Here is a 23,453-nt window from a genome sequence, read left to right as displayed (position 1 = left end):
TGAATGGTTTGAAACTCTTTATGAACTCAAAGTGAATAATTAACGAAGATATTCTCAGAAAATTTTCTCATCGTCGCGAACGTTCAGTTTTTCTCACAGAAAATTAATTTAATAAACACCGGACACTTCTGCTGAAGCTGCAGTGAACTATTAAACGGATAAACTGTTTGCAAACTTTATTTAGCACTCCACGTTCTTTGCGAAGCGGAAATTACAATCTGCGACTAAAGTTTAGATTGTTTGTTTAGTCTTTTAAAAGTATTTATTCTTAAGTTATGGGTTTCAATACTTTCTACTTGTTTGGGACTGTAATAAGGTTTCTTTTTCTGGTATTCCAACGTGCACGTCACATTGGCGATCGCAAGTTTGCAAAGTTTGTATGAATGATAATGTAAAGACACAAAAACACTGGTGGAGATTCATGAAGCGTTTGGTTGATATAATGACCACAGGATATCACTCGGGGTAAACACGGTTTACAGATGTAAAGTCAGCGACTACGCCCGACCAAAGCTCAACAGCCTCCGTCTGCTTGTCAACTCAAGCGCGGCTTATGTCGTCAGCTAGCAAAGCACGTACAACTACCCTCATCATTCCTAATAAAATCAGCAAGTACTGTACACTACTAAAATATGAGCTGATAAATTAAATTAGTTTTATATTGCTCGGGTACCAAGTATATTTTTTTTCAATCTATTTCAAAAAGGAAGAGGTTTACAATTCGACTAATATTGTTTTGTATGTTTGTTACCTCTTATCTCCGCTGTTTCTAATCGGAACGATTTGGAATTTTGTTTGACAGAAGGGTTTCATAATTGTAAAATAACAGATCTGTTTATGGATTCTATGGGTAATTGTAGGGAACTGGTCGAATAATATAGATTTTCTCAAGAACTAATTTTTTTTAGATAATATTATTTACTTTTAAGTACCTTGTTTAAATGTATATGCATTTTAGATGTCCTAACTTAAAAAAATGGTACTTATTCTCTTACACTCGTAGCTTTTCAATCTCCGCTCGCGTCGCACGTGAAACTGACATTAGATTCGTATATAATCAAATAGATAGTCTATGGTTGAGCCGCAACTGTTTATTCTCTTTTTGTAATTTTTTGTTGTGGCAAACTATAGTGCATATAGTTCCTGTATAAAATAGAGAGATACCTATAGACAATAGACGCATGACGCAGACATTAGCCAATCAGATACCAATGTATCTGATTGGCTAATCTAATGCCAATCGACTCTCTCGCCGGTTAATATGTAACTGTCATCAAGCACCAGCAAAGTTCGCGTCTATATTTATTCATCAGTGGTCAACGAAATAATAGCATCGTACAAAGTACTCAGTCTAACACAATTCATTGACCAAACGCCGGGAGAACATACTTTAGTATCAGGAGTTCCTAGAGGATTAGCGGGGGCCCAGCTGCAGAGCATCTCTTCCTAAAACTTCAGGTTTGACTGTCTATTGTTTCGCCATAACTGATTTTCATTTTTAGTATCATATGTTTTCTTGCGCACGCGCACGCGCTTATACATTCTATTTGAATGATAATAAGCTGCAAGTAAAATACCATTTCATTTTGTTAATAATAACAAGCCATAAAACTGTTTCTTTAACATAACAGTTTTCCCTTTCGTTGTAGGAACCCGCCATTACTCTAAATTTTATCCATTTATAAAAAGACGGTAGTGACGATAATTATTACGATTTATGTTATTTAATGTATATATATTAAATAGAATGTACATACATATATGTTCCCTAATAACTCCTAAACTATTCGACCGATCTCAATGAAATCTTTTGTAATAGATTCGTTGAAGCTCAAGAAAGGTATACATATTATATAATTTATATGGCAAAACTACGTTTGCCAGGTCAGCTAGTACAAAATAAAACAAATTTAATAATGACTGAGAATTTATTTGGCAATATAACATTCACATGTTGAAATTAAATAAATAAATACGAGTACAATGTTGACACATCCATTGGCTTTGCCGTTTAACATTTAAATATTATTTTTACAATAAACAATGAAATTAAAGTTCCGATGTTTTCATTACATTCGTTGAAATCCATACAATATGTTGTTACTTATAATTATAATAATTATTAAATATTGCAGAATAATCATGAAATCTGGATGGTTAATTAACATTACCACCTACAAGGATTGCTTGAACAAATTCCGAACAAAACCTTTAAGACATGCTGAACTTGTCATTTAAATTATTATTTGATAAAATTGAATATAATCTTAAAGAGTAAGATCTCAATACATAATGTTGAAACGTAAATTAAAATAGTTGCTAAAATTTTGTAACGTTTCATTTTCTTTTAGCTTTGTCTGTGTCCGTAGCAGATCTATACAGAAGAATGAATTCTTTCGTTAATTAGATGGTAATTAATAATTCACCTTCGACGAAAGGATGAAGAGCGAAAGAAATTAAGAAATACCAGATCTTCGGCCAAAGGGTGATGTTCACTGTACGATGGGATTGTGTTAATTTCGCATTATGCTACTATGCCTTTAGATCATATTGATTCTGCTATAGCAGATGTAGGGGAGGTTGCAGATTAACATGAGGTTGAAAATTTGTCCATTATGTTATGTACTCCTATAAAAACAGATAATGGATTGTGGAACTAGTGGTAAGCCAGGAGATCAGTACTTCTTGGGTTAATTGAGCACCCTGATCACGACATTTGTGAGTGTTTTTTCTATGGAAAAGGAGGAAAAACGAGTACGGGTCACCTGGTGTTAGGTGATCAGAGCCGCCCTCATTCACTTGCAACACCAGAAGAAATCACATAATGGTTGCCGGCCCTTAAGGAAGGTATACCTTATACATTCCATACGCGTTTTTTTAAGGTACTGATGTCGTATCGTCCCGGAAATACCTCACAAGGAACTATTATTCATCATTCACAGTTTAGTAGTACGTGGAAGAAAGTTTCTTGAAAAATGCACCGCGAGGACCACCACACATCCAGATGATGGTGATGATATTCTTATGTATGGAGTGTCGTGCAAAAGTAGAATCCGGCGGCAGGAATAAGGTGCAACAGCTTTACAGAACACTCCCCGTGATAAATGCGGTAGACGATACACATTGTAGCGACAAAGTGTGCTCTAATGTAAGCCACTGGTTCAGTAATACAGCAGAGCTTAAAGTACAATTTTTAAAACTGTAGTGATAACAATAATCCAAATTTCATTAAAACTCTGCATGGCTACGGCATGGCACCGTTTTGGTCTATAATATAATAATTTTCTTATATCTGCATAGTAATAATAGTTACTTTTATACTATATACAAATTGATTAACTTCTGTATTGCTTATAAAATATTTACTTATTTACCAACATAACGGCTTTTTGGTAATTTATATACATTAACTCAGTTTTAGGGATACAATAAATGAAAATTGTCTTTAATCAGTGATATATTTTTTTTTGGATTATTTGAAATAATGTTTTTTTACGTGCTTGCAACATTATTTCAGATTCCAGATACTGGAATAACTAATTGTATTTTTGTTATTAATGTGTGACATTCAAAAGTGCTTGTTATGCCCAAATTGAAATAAATATTTTGAATCTTGAGTAGTAAAAAGAACCGTGAACAAATCGGCCATTGAAATCTCCAATTTAAAGAAATTCAAGAAAGCCTGAATTGAACTGTGTAGCCCTCAATATAAGATCATTTATACGTCTAGGTAGACTATGACAGCTGTGAAAACGTCGAAAAAAATTGTGTTTAGAACTAACCTCTATTAAGAGCAATTCACGCACAGTAACACAAGGTGCCATACAAATGGCGAGTGTCAGTCGTAGCTTGTCTCGCTAACTAAACTAATATTCCTGGCCTGTTTTTTATCGGTTGTCTACCAGCAAGAGACTCTATCTAGACGTATTAATTATCTAAGCGCTCAATTATTTCTGTTCGTTTTTTCATTTTGAGATTAACTAAAAAAAAGTTGTTATTGGTTACAATCGCGAAAAACTATATCATAGGCACTGTAGGTTATAATTGTGTTTCGACTAAGATGCCTGATAATTTTTTGTTAAATCTTTAAGGATTATTTGATTTAAAACAATTTTTTTCCCTAACAAAAATGGGCATATTATGAGTGAATACTTATTCTTATAGTAGAATTGTTTTATTTATAATTTGATACATATTTTTATCTAAGAACATTTTTCAATAAACATGATGGATAAGTCTTAATAAAGATATTTAAATAATTATTTAGGAATAAATAAAATTATCATTTGTATATATATTATAACATTCTTACTTAATAAGTCCGCAGATTGATATTTTGTATATTTTGATTAAAAAGAGCGCATAAAAAAAGAATGCTGGAAGAGATTCTTGCGTCGGTTCTTCTCTGTCAGAGCGCCATTTGTTTCCCAAGCGGTATCTAGTATATTAGAAATGACATCAAAAAGAATTGTACAGGAATTAAATCTGAGAAAATAAATGCCTTTTATGCCTGGTTCAAACCAAACGTCAGAAATTTGATGAGTTCTCCAAGATATTTTCTTTTTCTTCTTATCTAATAAAATAATGCAAATTTAAACAGAATGCTGCTAATTCTCTGACATTACGCCGTAAGAAATATAAATCTAAGTAAGAAAACTATATAACCATGGTCAATGTATTTTTTATCTACAATAATTTTACCCAATTATAAACTTATGTAACTACCTAGTCTGACCATAAAAATTGTTACATCTCGATTCTTCAATTTATAATTTTTTTATTTACATATACAAATTTGAAATTTGAAACGCGTTTATTATATTACAAAGTTAGATCATTTCAAACAAAAATATGGCGGATGCGTGTTGTTAGCACTAAAAAGGCTTTTAATGCTGTTAATAACAGAATTCGCCGAAATCATACAAGGAATTAAAAAAATATAAAAGAAGACTTAAGCTTGGTACTCATCGTTGATATACAAGACATGACCTTATTGATTCGTTGAAAGGTAGAGAAATATCCTTTCAAGTGACGAAAAACTTTTCACAATTGAAGAACACTACAAGAAGCAAAATGACTTAGTAAACACTCGTAAATCCAAAAAGCTGTACAAGCAATCAGAAAAGTGCAACATGTTTATCATCCTACGTCAGTCATAGTTTTTTGGAGGTTTTCTTATCAATGAGTCATAAAGCTGCATTTTGTGAAAATCTTTTTTCACTTAAAGACTTCAGCAAAAGTGTATCAAGAAACTTTCTTCAATTATATTGTGAAACCTATTAGCAATATGTCTTTTAAAAATGTACATTGGAGACAACAAGAGACTGCACCACACAAAACACAAACTAACCAAGGTTGGCTGGGTATTAATATTCAGGACTTTAGCAGAGCTAAAAGCATTGTTTAACCCAGATCTGAACTCCATGGGCTATACATTATAGTCTATCCTAACACACTGACATCGAATTGAGAGTATAAGAAATCTTTAGAACAGTTAAGGAACACATCAGCGAAGTCAATAATAACGATCCTAAAAAAATCTGCAATAGCCGAACACTTGCTTAAAGCCGGTACCATGGCGTGTAAGAGAAGCTATAGAAATTAAAAAGTATCCTAACAATTTTAATAGGGAGGATGGTATTAGATTAGCGCAAACATGGAATCACGTGGTCTCTCTCTGCAGTACGAATACAACAAAAAGATCCGAAAGTATGGACGACGTCAGTAGTGTGTGTCGTGAATTAGGGATTCAAAGACCAAAACAAACTAGGCGCCAAGGACAGATTGATGTACTATTAGTGTCAAGTGTCAATGTGTCAAGTGTTCCCGCCGTGACCATGACTCATGCAATTGGATCGAAATATGGGCATCAAATCAATAAAATATATTATGTCGTGAGTACCCGTCATAATAATTACAACTTTAGAACAGTGACTCAATTTCCCAAGGAAGATATGAGCAAATCTCTAGATTGCATTGAATTGAGACTTATCTAATAATACGATTTTTATTTGTAACACAACTTCTGGTCAGACTAGGAATACCTATACTGACTGCATAAATAACACGGCCTGGCTCTGTACGGATATTTCTTTGTTAGACAAAGTCATATTAAAACATTTGCAAGATCTTATGGAAGTTTACATTATCAAGTTTCATTTAATGCCTCTCCTCAGCAAACTTCTAGGTCACTCTGAAGTGTCATGCGCATCTATTTACGTAGTTACATTCCACATTCACCCTTCCAAATATAATTTTTGTTACTGCAGATCTATTCGTAGCAACATGAGAGCGAAATAAGAGTGTGGTGAGGGGTACACATGAGTTAGTTTAAAGTAACTGGCCCTATATTATGACTACTTATATGTATCTCAAGTAAAAAACGACATTAATATTATTATGCTAATTAAACAGAGATTTATTGGTTGCCAGAATAAGGAACCTTTATTCCATGTGTCATGATGGACTGCAGCTTGGTTTTCTCCTGAAACAAATTATTCGTTAATACAGTAACCTGTTTACCCTTCATAAGCATTGAATTTGATACAAACTATAAGAAATAATACATTTGCTAATCTACATTGATTTTAGGGTTCCGTAGCTAAATGACAAAAAATGAAACCCTTATAGATTCGTCATGTCTGTCTGTCTGTCCGTCCGAAGTCACAGCCACTTATTTCCGAAACAATAAGAACTATACTATTGATACTTGGTAAGTAGATGTATTCTGTGAAACGTATTAAGATTTTCACACAAAAATTATACAAAAAATTTTGGAGGTTACTTAAAAATTAAAATTAAAACCATACTTAGAACTGAAACTCAATTTTTTTTTTCATAAACCGTGTGGGTATAGTTGGGTATCTATGGACAGATCTTCAATTGTGATATTGAGGTTTCTGATTTCATTTTTTTTTCTAAACTGAATTGTTTGCGCGAGAGACACTTCCAAAGTGGTAAACTGTGTCCCCCTCCCCCTGTTAGTTCTAAAATAAGAGAATGATAAAACTAAAAAAAATATATTATGATGTATATTACCATGAAAACTTCCACCGAAAATTAGTTTGAAGAAGATCTGGTAAATAGTTTTTTTTTAAACATCGATCAAAGTTACAACGAACTACAAGAACTTTTATATTACGAGTATGTTACTTGCTGCTTCGGAACCCTTCGTGGGCGATTCCAACTCGCATTTGGCTGCTTTTCATATTTTCACCAGAATTTATCGAAAAACATGATTTAAATGGGATTGGCTAAAACCACCACCATAATATTGGAAAATTAAAAAAAAAATGGTTTAGAAGTAAAAAGATCGAAAAGACTGATATTAATATTCATTCTCTGACCCAGTCAACATTCGCAGAATATTTCCGTAGCAATTTTATATCAATAATGGAAAAATTGCCTTTGCAATCTAATTTTAGAGGCTTTAATCATTAAGTATTTGTAATATAACAATTCTTCCATCTCAATCTCAGTAGCCCATAATATTAGCTACGATGTCTATATATTTTATTTACCTCGAAAAATATGGTGTTTTAGAATCTATACAGTCAGCAGTCGAAACATAAATCCTCATTTATTCTATTTAAAAATTAAATGTGTATAAAACTAACATAATCATAATGTTTAAGAGTTTATTATTAATAGTTTTCTAAGTAGTTTTCTCATAAATGGAACCTTTCAATCGTGAATTTCACGTGAGGTAACATTTCTACAAGGTATAAGTAAGCTAAGTAAAAGTACTCATTTCTGTATTGAACCTTTCATTGCGTACTTCTATTAATTTTTCCTTTTAAATTAACTGGAGCACAAATAATTTTCTTATGTCATATTTTACTTTGAAATACTAACAATATTATTTCTAAAGTGAAACTTTTATTCGCTTTTATCATAATAGTCCTTAGGATTCTCATCGTAGGTAAAATTATTTAACAGTTAGGAAAATATTATCAAACTCTGGACAACTTGTAAGAACCAAATCATTTTGAATTTTATGAGGCTTAATGACGTTCTATACATAAACGTCATTTGAGGCTCCAAATGTTTTCATATCAACTTGACTTTCACTTGTGTCTCAAGCCAGAGTTTGGCGAGTGACCATCTCCTGAGCATACCTCATGTAGAGGCGAAACACGTGTCGAATTGTTTAAGGAAAAATATTGGTGGATTTAACACTAAACAAAACTCAAAACATTTGGATAATTATGGATTTCCGCAAAGTAAAGCCTACATCAAAATAAAAATATGAGGCAATTCCGTAAATAATTACAAACACAATAAATAATTTCAGACGCTTAATAGCTGTTCCTGCCACAAGCCCGTCAAACAAATTCCAAAAGAGTTTAATTTAAGATTCCTCATGAAATTTTCTCATTTCCAAATCAGATCAAAGAGCTTCAAGTTATTTTGATGTAATGTTTTAGGCAATATTAAAGGAAAAACCGAATACATTTTCGTATTTTTTCATCTAGGGGGATGTGGATTTGTTTCTGAAATTTCTGAATTAGTCACATATTCATTCAACATAAAATTTAAATGTTATAAAATTCTGTTAGTTACTCGTTCACGGCTAAGCAATCCAACAAATTTTAAAGAAATTGGTACATATATGATGAAATTTAAACGTTTTTTTTGTCAATCACGCATCTACGAAGTTTTTTAATCTTTGCTGCTTGTACCATGTGAAAGTAATTTATAAGGAGCAAATATTTGGTTCTTTTATTTTTTGTGTGTATTAGATAAACTCTCTATTTAGCCGTACGAGTATTTCACCTATATTGAAATATTTTAAATACCTACGTTAAGTGATTAAGCTACATTATCAGCAAGAAAGATGAACTGTATTTTACAAAAAAAAATCCTAAACAAGTAATAATTCAGCGTGAGCTGCAGAAATTCAAGATTGAAATAAAATAATTTAATTTCTGTTAATCACTGTCAACTAAACAGGCACCTCAGTGTGGTAGGAATCAATAACGAAATCACCTGCAGATTTTGCCTTGGCGCCGATGAAACGCCTCTCCATCTCCTCTGCGATTAGGGTCCATTAACGCATAAGCGTAACATCTTGGTAAGTACACTCTGCTCCCAAGAATATTTGTCATAATCGCGTTAAGAAGACTCTGACGTAAATACGACAGGGCATAAGTATTTGTGGCGAACACAATAGTTCAATTTTGGACGCGGTGTTACTAAGTCTCATTAGGACTTGATAAATAGCCACTCTCTCCATAAAAAATATTATCTGATAATGGTTTCTAATATTATCGTCAATCAAACTCTCTTTTCATCCAAGGCAAAATTACGGCGAACTACTAGTACTGTATTAAACTATTTATTATCAAATTAAACAATAGAGTACGCTTATATAGATTTCGATGAAATCATGATCAAAATTAGTGTTCTTTTTTGTAAATATTCTTACAGCCTTACCGCTTAATACGTGCACGTTGATTATCACTTGTGAATGGTTCCTCAAATGACAGCTGTATAAGCCACTGTCATTCTGTGATGCGGAAGAGACACTAAATGTAGCGCTGAAACATTTTATATTATAAAAATCAAGATACATTGGTTTGATCAAACTTAATATGTATATCATCATATTATTATATTGTACCGAGTAAAATGAAGTGAGCAGCTGTTGTCTGAGAGGTGGCGCTGGTGTAGCGGTGTGAAGTGAGAGGCGATTCGTGGAGAGGAGAGGATAGGAGAGAGGTGGCAAAGGGTATTTATTATGCCTTATTCGGGATTAAATTGATTTTTCTGCAGTGTTTAAGTGCTGTTAAATAAATCCGAGAGTGTGTATTTGAAAGATAAAAGTTATAATTGTAAAATCTGTACATTATACAATGGTTTGTGTTGGAATTCTGTTTTAATTTTCCCTAGTTGCTTTACAATATTATTATCTAATAATCTATACAAAATAACCAACAATAGTTTCTACATTATACCTCATATTTCTCCACGTTATATATTCTTCTAATGCTTTCCCTTGCTTCTTCCAGACTAAGCCAAATATATTATTTATAACCGGCCTCGTCAATGGAACCGTAATAGGTACAATTGCCTCAGTGGTGGCTTCAGATTTCTTCGTTGTAATACTGACTGTTGACGTAATCGTTGTGGTCTCGACACTCCAACTCCTGTTTAACATTAAATCTATCCTATTGAATATTGTGCTCATTTTTGTAGTCAATTCTGTTGTTGTTGTAATGGGTGTCGTTTCTGTTGTTGTTGTTGAAGTTGGCTTTGATTGAGATATCGTAGTGATGTACTCATCAGATATAGCACATGTTAGTTTTATGGAACTACCAGCTTTGTAAAATTTATCTTTTACGTCGTGTGTAGCGTCTCCATTTATTGTTAAAACAGGAGCTGCAAAGAATAAAACTTTTAAGATTATTGTTTATAATTATCTTTATATCTTGTTTTATCTTAAAGACTAAAGATACGAATTAGATATAGGGGTAACTAAATATAATAGTTCATAAGATACATTAAGCTTGAAGAGAAAATTTATAATTTATAATAAAGTACCAACCACGTTCAGGCATTATCTATAAATAAATTTAAATGTTTTATTAAGAAAATTCGTAAATCCTACTACTCCACAGCTGAATATCTAAGTGATATAGTGAATATCTAAGGGAAAGCCTGGCACTAGATTATGATAATTTTATAGCAATTGAAATGACAATATAATATTGTTAATTTTATGAAAAAGAACGCAAAATATAGAATGCTGGGAGAGTTTCTTGCGCTGCTTCTTCTCTCTCGGATCGGTATTTGTTTCCAAAGCGGTAGTAGTATCTATTATATCAGAAATGACATTAAAAAGAATACTAAAGGAATATATTTTGAGAAAATTGATGCCTATTTATGACTTATTATATACAATAGAATAAATATAATACTACTAAATAAAATACAATACATAGATTCCAGAATGGTAATTATATAAAAAACGCAACCTCGACTATTACGAAAGTAATCAGCGAAACACTAGAATTAATAGGAGCTATATCCATTTGTTTCCATCAATAGCTCAGCGTTTAATAGTACGCTAGATAGGGCTAACGGTAGGAATGTGTTGGCGCTTACACAAATTGTTCCTCCCCACATCGTTACGTAAGCGATCCAATCACCAGCTGAGCCTATGAAATGCCTTTATTATCCAGGGCTGTCACTCTATTTTTTTACCTAATCTGGACAAAGTATTTGTAATAGTTTTTTTTACGAAAATTAGGTACGAGACGAGCAGGACGTTCAGCTGATGGAAATAGATCCGCTCTGCCCATTTCATTGCAGTGCTGCTCACTCAAGATTATTGAATAACCCAAAAATTCTGAGCGTCAATAGAATGCTCGTCACCTTGAGACATAAGATGTTAAGTCTCATTTGCCCAGTAATTTCACTAGCTACGGCGCCCTTCAGACCGTAACAAAGTAATGCTTACACATTACTGCTTCACGGTAGAAATGGGCGCCGTTATGGTGCCTATAATATATAAGTATCCATATGCGAAAAGTATAGAACATTAATAATTTTATTATTTATTTATTTATTCTAAAAGGTACATCAACAGTACACACATATAACAATTACATATAACACTATCTAGGAAATTACATTACTGATGCGACTACCAATAATAGATGTACACAACATTCACAGTTGCTGCTGTGACTATTATTAATTATTACATACTTATTATTACTAACTATTATCTAATTACCAATATAATTAAAAATAAAATAATAACATATTAAAGTTGATTATAGACTTTAAGTTACATAAGTTTAATTAATTATTACATATAAAAGGAAAAAAGATATTTATTTATTTATTTCTATAAATACCGAGTGTATTTTATTTATTGTAAAGTTACCGAAGATTACGTTTAAATTCTTGTAGACTATTTGAAAATATGTCTATGTTCACCATTTCTTTATTTATTTCTTTGTACTGCCTAAGCAGTCGTGGTACTGGTGAAAATGAGCCTAAGTTTGTTTGATATAATATCGATTATATGATTGTCCTGATGAAATAGAACATCATCTCTTAGTGTGCGTCCATGGTGCGAGCCTAGCGCGGATGTGACGACGGGCGCGAAATATCAAACATATGAAACGCGCCTTTGCGTCCTTACTGAAGTGACTAAGTGCCTAGCGCGACGGGTTCGAGCGAGTTACCGTGCGGAGGTTTCAAACGTTCCTATCCGCGCGTTATGGCCGCACTACGAGCCTAGTCAGCGAGCGACCTAGCGCGCGGATGGCGGGGATACAAACCAGGTCTTATCGCTCGGCGTTTACCCGGCTGCATATTGTTTGCTGTAAAATGGCGGTAAATACTGAATAGTTTATAAGTGCAATTTAATCTAAACCATATATGGCAAAATGAACATCCACAGCACAGTAATTTTTAGGGTATAACCTCAATTCTTCATACAATTTTAAAAAATCACCACATTGTTCTCTGTTTTTATTTATTTAGTGTACACTATCTCTAATGTTCAACACCCCCCATCTCAGAATCGGACTGTCAAGTAAAAATACTAAATCCTCGCCCATAGTTTGCAATACCTGACATACTACGAACCGCTACGAGAGATCGCGGCCCACTGTGGCCTACGCACGTCTCGCTCGCTGCGCCCACCTTAGGCCCCCGTCACCGCGCATTCAGTGTGGACGCACACTAAGTATTTATTGTAAGAGGGTTTTTTTTTTTCTGGCTGTCTTTTTTTTACTATCTGAATCTCCACAAAATATAGCCATTTGGTTCATATTTTAATACGATAGACTACTCGTATCTAAATAATATGTATTTGTAAATAGATTTATTTAAAATCAATATATTCTTATTATATCCGTGCATTGATATCAACTGTATCAGAATTCATTCCATAATCATTTCTTGCATTTATAAGGAGCGTTATATTTATTTTATTTAATCTATTTTCATAAATTCAAAAATAAAATATTTGATTTTATCTTGATATTGTTCTTGAGTATTTACCGTAACAAACTATTGAAAATTATTGTTGAATTAAATATGTAATGACAGAGACTACTACAGAGATTACTATTTTGGTCTGCGTAATATTATTATAACACTGAAAAAAATATTATAGAGATTTTTCTCTGTATTTGTTTTTCGAATTTTATGAGGCAAACTGTGAACTTGTGTCAGCCCTATTGTTCTAAATGTCGCAGAAGGCGATCAGCCTCAAATATTTACAACTATGCGTATTTTGCTACATTTATTGCAAGCTCTGAAATACTGTTATTCAATTCAGTTAAAATATGTTACTTGATTGTACATCTGTGCAATATTTTTTCATCATTATTTTGGTTCTTGCGTGCTCGTGAACGGGCGCGTGATATACTTGTAGTGGCCGGATAATATTGATACTAGAAGCCCTGTTACATAATTTTAGAATTAGAGTTATTTAACACTTTTCTTATTTTTCTAAAAACAAGTAAAATACTCGCATAATAACTTTATTTATTTACAGTGTATGGGAAATGATGCATCTACTGTACTCAATAACTCTTATGTCTTTAATTATTAGTTTACATATATTTTTTTGACTTACTCCTGTGATGCATTGGGTACTTTATATTACTTGTACTTTACGGATCGGATTATTAACTTTTTTTATTATAACCCATTTTTTTAGTATTAACCCAACAAGTGTTGCCATGGCTCTAATATACTTGTTTTTCAGGAGGCTCTGTCAAAGTGGAGATATTTTGCAAATGTTGAATTCATAGTTAAAATGTTTTTAGTTCTAAGAAAATTTGGTGAAATTGTATTATAATGTTTGATTGTGATTAAATATATGTAATTTAAGGTTATGGTGACATGTTTGAAATTGGTAAAAATAAAAAAAATTTACAACAATAACCGAAAAATTGAAGAAAATCTGCTGTTTTGTTGGTGCCCATAATTTCTAAGAAACATGGGATGGACTTTTTTCTGATTTTTCTGATGATTTTTAACATTCAGCCTATCATCCTGTTTCAGCATGACATTGAATTTTGTCACACTGTACAACATATTATTATATAACAGCTTTGTTAAATTCCTCTTCAAAAATATACTTTATGAAATACCAAAAATTTATTCGAAGCTAAACAATAGAAAACCTCGCATAGAGAAGTACATTTTGTAAATGGCCTTTCATATTTCTAATAAAATTGCAAATCTCGCTCACTTTAAATGGTATGAAATTTAAAATTCAACGAACGAATCTAGTCTCAATAAAGCACCTATATTTTTTGTTCAGCTACCGAAATTCTCGCTGGTAACAAAACAAAAACAAACGTGACTGGAATGAAAATTTCATTCAGTCATATTTTTAAGTCGTGCTGTAACAAAATTTTACTAGACTTTTATTTCTGTTCTAAGGAAACATATAAAATAATTGTATTTATTTTATACCAGCTGTTTTATTTTATACCAGAAATTTTTCGTAAGTCATTAATTTTGTGCGTGTTTGTTATTTAAATATATACTATTTATTCGCCAGCTAGATGATGGGTACCACAACGGCGCCTATTTCTGAAGGTGAAGCAGTAATGTGTAAAATGTGTCTGTCGCCAAAAGCAGGAGTGCTATCAGGCTTGGGTCAATTCGGTGGTGTCTAAGGATGTGAATTACAGCGAACTTAAAACACACTTCAATCATGCCTCCAGGTCCTTCAAATGAGTTATTGCTGACGCGAAGTCGAAGCACGTTGGCAGAATTGGCGAGAGACTTGCACGCCTTCCCTCGGGAACTCGTGCGGTCTGATCGCTCGCCAAGGCTGTCCAAGGAAACTTCTGCCAGCCAGCCATTCCGCCACTGCACAGGGATGATGACTCACTGACCCATGACGCGAAAGAGAAAGCTGATCTCCTGGGCTCCCTCTTCGCATTCAACTCGATTCTGGATGACCAAGGTGCACCACCGCATATTCCGCGATGCGAGTCATACATGCAGGAGGTAAAAATCCGGCATGGCGCCGTGCTTAAGGCGCTTCTCACCTTGGACATTCACAATACGAGCGAGCCCGATGGCATTCCCCCGATAGTGCTGCGGACATGTGCTCCGGAACTGGCGCCAGTCCTTACCCGTCTTTTCCGGCTCTCCTACTAATCAGGCGTAGTCCCGAAATTATCGAAGGCACAAATTTGTCCGTTCACCACTAAAAAGTCTCCCTATGTCGTATCCCCTCGATTCGAGATCACTCCTCTAACTGCCACAGCCTATATTGGTACACTTGGCGTCGATATATCGAGCGACGTTCAGTTCTGAGGACACTAGGAAGAGAAGGCCAAACTGGCCTCTAAAAAGCTTGGTGTACTCAGTAAGGCGAGACAGTACTTCACTAAAAGCCACCGCCTGCAACTTTATAAGGCGCAAATTCGGCCTCACATGGAGTACTGTTCTCACCTCTGGGCGGGTGCTCCCCAATACCAGCTTCTTTCATTTGACCGCATACAACGAAGAGCGGCTCGACTAATCGACGATCAAGTCATCTCCGATTTATTATTCTTTAGCATTGCGTAGAGACCCACATTTCTACGCAGTGCATCTTCTACCGCATTTATCACGGAGAGTGCTCAGAGGATCTGTTCGGGTTGATTCCAGCGGCTGAATTCCACCACCGGACATAACGTGCAAAGTACCATCCGCATCACGAAGACATCAGGCATTCTACAACCGCGCGTTTTATTCGAAATTTCTTGCCTCGCACAGCCACTTTGTGGAATCAACTACCGGCGGCGGTTTTTCCGAACAGATACGACTTGGGGACCTTCAAGAAAAAAAATAATACGGCTAACGGCTACCACCTTAAAGGCTGGCAACGCATTTCTTGACACACCTGTTGTTGCCGATGTCCATGGGCGTTTGCCTCACCTCTCTGCATCCCGTGAGCCTCTTGCCCGTTTGCCCCCTCTCGTATTAAAACAAAAAACACATTACTGTGTAAACATTACTGTGTTTCGGTCTGAAGGGCGCCGTAGCTAGTAAAATTACTGGGCAAATGAGACTTAACATCTTATGTCTCAAGGGACGAGCGCAATTGTATTGCCGCTTAGAGTTTATGGGTTTCTCAAGAATCCTGAGCGGCACTGCATTGTAATGGTAATAGTTTTTCTACCACATTTTCTCTGGACCTCGCTGGAACATGAAGCCCCCTCCCATTCCCTTTCAACCCTTGGCGCTCGTCTTGTTGCGTCAGTATGGTTTGCAGTTTTTTACCGTCATGTACTTGACGTGATATTTTCGTGCGTTACGTTTGGTCTTTTGTTGTTGATCGTTCTGTAGTTTGTGTTGTTCTGTGTCGCTATAACAGTACCGCCAGTAAAATAAATACTTTTCTTACTTAACCCAGATTCTTTCATAATTATCATCATTCCTGCGCAAGGGAGCTAATTTGTAGAAATTACTATAATTTTTGTTACACTTAATAATCTGTATATCTCTTAATCTTTTGTACATGCCAGTTATATTTGTACATTTGTGCATGAATATTGTTGCTTTGTCAATAAAGAAAATTATAATAATAATAAACATCATCACATCACCTTTACATTAATTGTATTATTAAAAAATAAATCATTGTTTATTTATGAATAATATAATCGCAGTGACGCTTATTTTGCACATCGTAACAACGCGACGATGTGACGTCATATCAACGTCAGGTCTATACTGCTGACATATCTGATTTTTTAATGTGCAGTTGATGAATATTTGATTCAAATTAGCGTATTTTATCTCGTAGGTATATTGTCAAAGCCGTGATATTACAATTAACCGGTAGATTGTCAATTGACTTCATTTCTTAAGGTTCCAAAAACAAGACTGTTGACCACAACGCACGAGCCAAGTGCTAGTGTGCCGCGGCCGGCGAGTGCTAGAACCGAATCGGCCCTTGTTCACTATTATTTCAACAATAATTTAAGATGCAAAATTCAAAACGCTCAACGTCTCACATTGCTAACTTCATTTGTAACGTACCAAGATTTATTATAATATCACTATAGTGTACCCGTGACATTACAATGTCACTAAAACCAGGCCGTTAAATTGTAATAAATGAAGTAATAATATAATTCGAAAATTACTAGTGAATTTGTAACAGGCCCTGATGGCTTTGAGAATATAGTTGTAAATGTACACGGTGTTCGTGCACTAGTATCTCAAAATACTGATCTATTTTGTAGTTATAATGCGACAGTTTTTATGTCAACAGCTTAACGAAACACTTACGCAATATACTTAAGTCCGTGTAAATTGTTCTCGGCGGGTGAGTCGATATTTGGCACATGTATCGTCCCGAGTCGGACCACTTTACGGGATTTATGCTCAGCCTCCAATTATTCGGGTATTGGAATTTTGATGCGACGCGATTGTCTCCCGCATACGGCGCTGGCCCCACAGTTAGTAATTGTGCTGTCTCCGTACTGTGACGTAACCACATGACCTGTGCAATGATTGGATTGTTAAATTAATAAAGTACATAAATCAAAATATTTATTAAGTCATCTTAGGTTTTTTTGTTATCTTCTTAATATATATAAATCGAGTGTTCTGATGTTTGTTCCCAATGAATTTCTTAACTAATGAACAGATTTTAATGGTGATTACTTTATGGAGTGCAGCTTAGTCCAACTTGAGAGAGTTTATCTGTCTATATGTATCCCAAAAACGGTTTTATCAATCAATGATAAATTAATATCAAAGTATGCATTATATTTTACCGAAGTTATTCAAAGTAATACAAAGGGCCTAGAACCTAGCCGTCAAAACGGAAAGTACGTGTATCAGATTCATACTTGTCTCAAACTGGTTATATAATTTTGTTTTCAGTTTTATTTGTCTAATTAATGCCAGAAATGAGGGTTATCACTTTAAAAACATACAAAATTGTTTAGATTTGCATTAGCGACACCTCAAGTCAATTTACTAATATGCAAATATTGGGGTTGAGCAGGTTATCAACTGTAAAGTAGATACTGTACATGAAGCCACAACCTGCGAGTTGAACAAAGCATACAAGATTTTATGAACGATACGTTACTCGAACAGTTGGCTCAGTTGGAAAGAGCGCTCGCAAGGAACGCAAGTTTTTCGAATTTCCCAGAAGTCTTCAAAAACGTAACAAATTGATTATTATAAGGCTAATCTTATATAACTAGTTTACATAATTTCTCGTTATCATATAAATGAAGCGTACAGTTCTGTTTTCGTTTGTAATTTACAAGAGTTATAGTAAAAAATTCAGTTATAGAATTATTCCATCTCTTATGCTACTGTGTCTTTACGAGGTTTTTTTAGCAAGAGTAGCACCTGAACTTTGCAATAAATTAACGACTTTATGTGCGGTTCGTTGCAGATGTCACATACTTTTGGTCGTTTTTTAAATAATTTATAAATTTTAATGTGATAACCCTCACTTCTGGGATTAATTACACAAATTAAATGTATAAACAAAATTTATGACGTGCAAATTTTATTTATTTCTAAATCATTAGTTACAATAATATAAATTTAACAAAAGATTAGTAGCAGTATTATTTATTATTATATAATATTGTAAAAAATAAAATAGTCATTTTTTAAATTGAAAATATTTGTATATTACAGTTTTTTTATTCTCCTTATTGCAAAAACAAACTTATTAAGACGTTTGCATAATAATTCAACGTAAGCTTTCCAATTACAATTATTATTATTATTATGCCTTAGAATTTGATATTTTCAACCTCATCAATTTCAATCAATCATTGTATGTTATGTTTCTAAGGGGTGGGTTAATGGCATTATAATATTTAAATTGTATAAGTTTTGTTTTTGTTTTATTAATATTTAAATTATTACTTTCTAACCATTTGCCGATTTTAATGATTTCATCATTTATGACCGAGTCGAATGGTCTTTTTGAGTGTGTGTCAGGGATAATTATTATTGTAATGCCATCAGCATATAACAGATACTTATTTTCCTTAATATTTGGTAGGTCTTTGAAATTTAATAGAAATAATAATGGACCAAGTACACTCCCCTGAGATACCCCGGCTTTAGTTTGATTCCAACTTCTTCAATCTTTTCAATCTGGACACACTGTTGCCTATTTATAATATATCTTTCCAGCCATTTTGAAGTGATGAAGTGACACCTCCAGGCCCATATAAATTACATTAATTGTTTACGAGAATTTCAAAGTCAACACACTCAAAAGCTTGGGTCATATCAAAGAATAGTGCTGTTATTTTATTCTTTATATCTTATTTTTATATCTGCATTCAGTATACAACTGCCAACAACTTACAACGCGCCAGAAAGTTCTTTTTACTAAAACCGATCCTTGGAAGGTCGGTGCATGTCCTAAGGATATTTATTTATTCATTTTTATGAAAGTAAGGGAGGAGATGAGCAGGACGTTCAGTTGATCGTCATTGATACGCCTTGCCCATTACAATGCAGTGCTACACAGGACACACACATGAAACATTACATTGCTACAAAAATAAGAATAATAAAGGAAAATTATAATTAAAACTAACCTAGAACATATTTTACAAAGCTTAAATAAATAACTTTCCCAAGATTTTATATAGCAGCTGTGTGGCAGTGTGACACACACAGGGGATGCTACTCAGTTTACTTGTGACAATTATTGGTCACAACACTGATTTTCAGTAGCTCCCGTTTGACGCATGACATCGTGGTGCTGAGTTATAAATTATTAAGCAATTATAATTATTTATTCCAACAACAATACAATTCTGAATCATATTTACTTATGAAGCATGTACGATTGTATCATTCAAAACCAAGAGTCAAGTCTTCAGAACACTACTTATAATATATGCACTGTGAAGCGTCACTACCAAGCAATACATATAATACGCACTGAAGAATTACGAAATAAGAAGCAATTGCGGAATTTTAAAAATTAAATAAAAATTCTTACAGTCTTATCTTTGAGCATGACGACTCTGCAATTGAAGAGGGCTTCAGCTCCAACATGAGCCGTTACTTGTGTGACGTTGTTCTCTTCGAAGTATGGGCCCCAGTGTCGCTCGTGATGATGTAGATCTTGATATGGCGCATACTGACGAGATTCTTCCGCTTTGCCTACACAATTACAGTTAAAGATATTTATATTCCACTAAAATATTGCAGTAAATTCCTCGAATGGCGACCAGTTAAAAATATATATATTCCACTAAAAGATTGCAGTAAAGTCCTCGAATAGCGACCACGTACCGCAAGACGCAGTGTTGGTAGGCCCACCACAAGATGGACCGACGATCTGGTCAAGATCGCATACATCGCACGGAAATCTTTGGGGGAGGCCTTTGTACAGCAGTGGACGTTTTCTGGCTGATGATGATGAAGCAATTCCCACGTATATATTGACTCATCCCAATATCTCTGGAACCCAAGGGGGTAGAGACTTGAAATTTAAAAACAGAACAAGGTCTGTCAGTCAGGTCAGCAAGTATTTCAATAAAAGCAAAAAATCCAGTTGATATATAATAAATAGTAATTCGGTTATAAATGAAAGAAAAAAGAAAAGAGCCAGAATCTTGATAAAGACAAGATTTATTCTAAATAAAAAATATAACACTCCAGTCCATTTTGTATTAAAGACAACCTTTGAATGTTACATTTTGAAAATCTCTTACTTTAATGACAAATATGTAATATTTCTTAAAATGTGTTAGATAACCCGAACCTCTGTTACAAAAGAATTACAGGAAAAAGGCTATTGATTTACGCTGAGTGAACAAATATTCTAAAAGCATTGTTCGGAAGCCCTCTACAAATAGTCAAGTCATTCCTATATCATTTATGCGTTAGCTTTGGGTAGAAAGGATACGCCATTGGTAACAATATAAATCGCTTTTTATCACGTATTCATTTCTCCCAGAACTTCTTAAATATAATATTGAAACACTTTCACACAAATTATCTAGCCCCAAACTAGGCATAGCCTGTCATCTAAAAGTATACACATCATTTCAATATAATGAATCGAGCATATTAAAAAGCCAGAAAAAAAATCACGTTCTAAGTATGGCGAAAATAATGTATAGCAATATACTAAAGCATTCCTGACCATTACCTAATCGTTGTACATTTCTAAGCGAGGGCTAAGGTTCCATTAAAGACAAGCAAACAATTAACTTGATGGATACTCTTTGTTTGAAATATGCGAGCTTTTTATTTGGTTCTGCGATATTGAAGGCTTGCTTCGGATAAAATTGTTTATTGTAAGTTTCCCCTTTGTTACAAAGTTTGTTCAGTTTCATCATTTTTGTATCGAATAGCTTAAAATGCTTCGACATGTGAATCACAAGTTGTGTGATCAATGGGAGCTTACACAAAGAATTGAACAATGTTTTTCGTGCAGTATTTTCATACTAACTTGCGATTTATGCACGATGAAATGTCAATGTGTTAGTAGTACTCCGATTCTGACTCTTCATTTATTTGCCCCAGTTGTTGAAATAATTTTGTAAGACAGTGTAATGAGAAATATACTGTGTCTTATAATTAAGTAAATGATCTAGAAAACTCGAGATATTGAAGATATTTGTATGAGTCATTATAAGTGAATTACGATTTTTGCATGTAATTTTTTATTGCTTCTCAAATTACATTTTGTTTTGAACTTTAAGGGTACGCGGATCTTTCTAGAATATTTTAGGTAATTTGACAACATCTGGCATATAAATAGCGGTTAGTATGGTGATGTTGATAGTAATAATAATTGTGAAACTGAAGTCACTACCAAGTGGGCGTGCAAATAGTTTGCCGGACAAAGAGTCGTTGGGGCAGTAAAGTCCTCAAATGGCGACCATTTTGGTAGACAAGTCCCCACAAGATGGACCGACGATCTGTTCAAGATCGAAGAATACGTTGGATGAGAGCAACTTAGGACCGATCGACATGGAAATCTTTGGGGGAGGCCTTTGTCCAGCAGTGGACGTCTTACGGCTGATGATGATGGTGATGTGAAACCAAGTAATACAAATCGGTATTCTTGTACTAGTGATAACTCAATGAATTATTTTGAATAATTGTTCATCTTAATAATAATTAAGGCCAGAAGAATAAAATGAAATACCCGAGCACATTACAAATATAATAAAACATATCTATACAAAAATGTATATAAAGTAATTTAAAATATTAGTTAATAGCTCAATTGGTTACCGAAATATTGGTTTAGATTTATAAAAAAAAGTGGAATAAATCTAACAATTATTAAAATAAAGCTTAAAAGAATATTTACAATTTAAAAAAAGCCATATTTATAAATGTTTCCCGAGACAAATAAAAAGGAAACAAAATTTTCATTTACTTTAGTCAGCGATGTAAATTGCAACGTCACGTGGTACTTCAACTGATGAATAATAAATCTTTGGCAAGAATCTACTCACCCTGTAATAAATGGTCGTTGTCAGTCGGACCCTCTCGTATGGTTTGGCGCAATTTCTTCGTAATGTTTCTGAATATTTCCCTCGATAATGCGAGTCCATCTTTCTCATCGTTTCGACTAGTAACGTGATCTTCGATTTGCAACCGTTCTACGAGTAAAATGAAATAATTACAATTTGGTACCTACAGTAAATGTCTTCGATGATACACAAATAAAATTTGAAAAACAAAATTTTATGAACGATGCGGGTCTCGAACCCACGACCTCCGGCGTTCCGTACCGGTGCTCTAAGCAACTGAGCTAACCGTTCGAGCACCGCCTCGTTACAAAATTCTGTTTGCTTTGTTTAACTCTCAGGTTGTGGCTTCATCGTTCTCAAACGGTTAGCTCAGTTGCTTAGAGCACCGGCACGGAACGCCAGAGGTCGTGGGTTCGTCTAGTCCCGCATCGTTCATAAAATTATGTTTTTCAAATTTCATTTGTGTATTAATCCTAGAAGTGAGGGTTATCACTTTAAAAACATAACATATTGTCTTCGATGATACTAAGTATTGAATTTGAGAATATCCTAATTCCTTTAGGAAGTACCTGTAGTTCTTTTTTAGAAAAAGTCTTTTAATTAGCTTGAATTTGATGCTTACAGCTTCAATTATTGTATCATGTGGTTTATTCACCAACTGTTAGAAACTTTCAAGCTTAAACTATGCCACCAATTCAAAGACCGGCAGCGCATCTTTTGACCTTTGGTATTGCTGGTTTTTTTATGGAAAAGGAGGACAAATGAGGGTATTGTTACCTAGTGTTAAGTGATCACCGCTGCCGACATTAACTTGTAACACCAGAGGAATCACAGGAGCGTTGCCGGCCATTAAGCAAGGTGTACGCGCTTTTTTGTTTTTTCACAAGTTAATTCCAATTACACGCGTTCCAGAGCAAAAGAGTTGGTTTTTTTTTATGGAAAAGGAGGACAATTGAGGTCATCTGGTACTAAGTGATCACC

At 34.1% G+C, this 23,453-nt stretch overlaps 1 protein-coding gene across 1 annotated transcript in view; it reads right to left on the bottom strand.

Annotated features, from left to right (window-relative positions):
• Positions 1–1,909: 1,909 nt before the first annotated feature.
• Positions 1,910–23,453, bottom strand: part of LOC126964626 (cell adhesion molecule 1-like) — a 58,672-nt gene continuing 37,128 nt past the window's right edge. Inside the window, exons 3-8 of the mRNA XM_050807814.1 lie at positions 22,455–22,601; positions 19,976–20,139; positions 17,269–17,482; positions 9,957–10,380; positions 9,436–9,539; positions 1,910–6,484 (exon numbers count right to left, since the gene is read on the bottom strand). Coding sequence (XP_050663771.1) covers positions 6,372–6,484; positions 9,436–9,539; positions 9,957–10,380; positions 17,269–17,482; positions 19,976–20,139; positions 22,455–22,601 — 1,166 coding nt within the window. The 3' untranslated portion in view covers positions 1,910–6,371. The remainder of the gene's footprint in view (positions 6,485–9,435; positions 9,540–9,956; positions 10,381–17,268; positions 17,483–19,975; positions 20,140–22,454; positions 22,602–23,453) is intronic.

Source organism: Leptidea sinapis, chromosome 5, assembly GCF_905404315.1.
Source record: "Leptidea sinapis chromosome 5, ilLepSina1.1, whole genome shotgun sequence".
In the NCBI taxonomy this organism is placed as follows: Eukaryota; Metazoa; Arthropoda; class Insecta; order Lepidoptera; family Pieridae; genus Leptidea; species Leptidea sinapis.
Note: the sequence above shows the minus strand (reverse complement) of the source record. Positions and strands in the feature narration are given on the sequence as shown.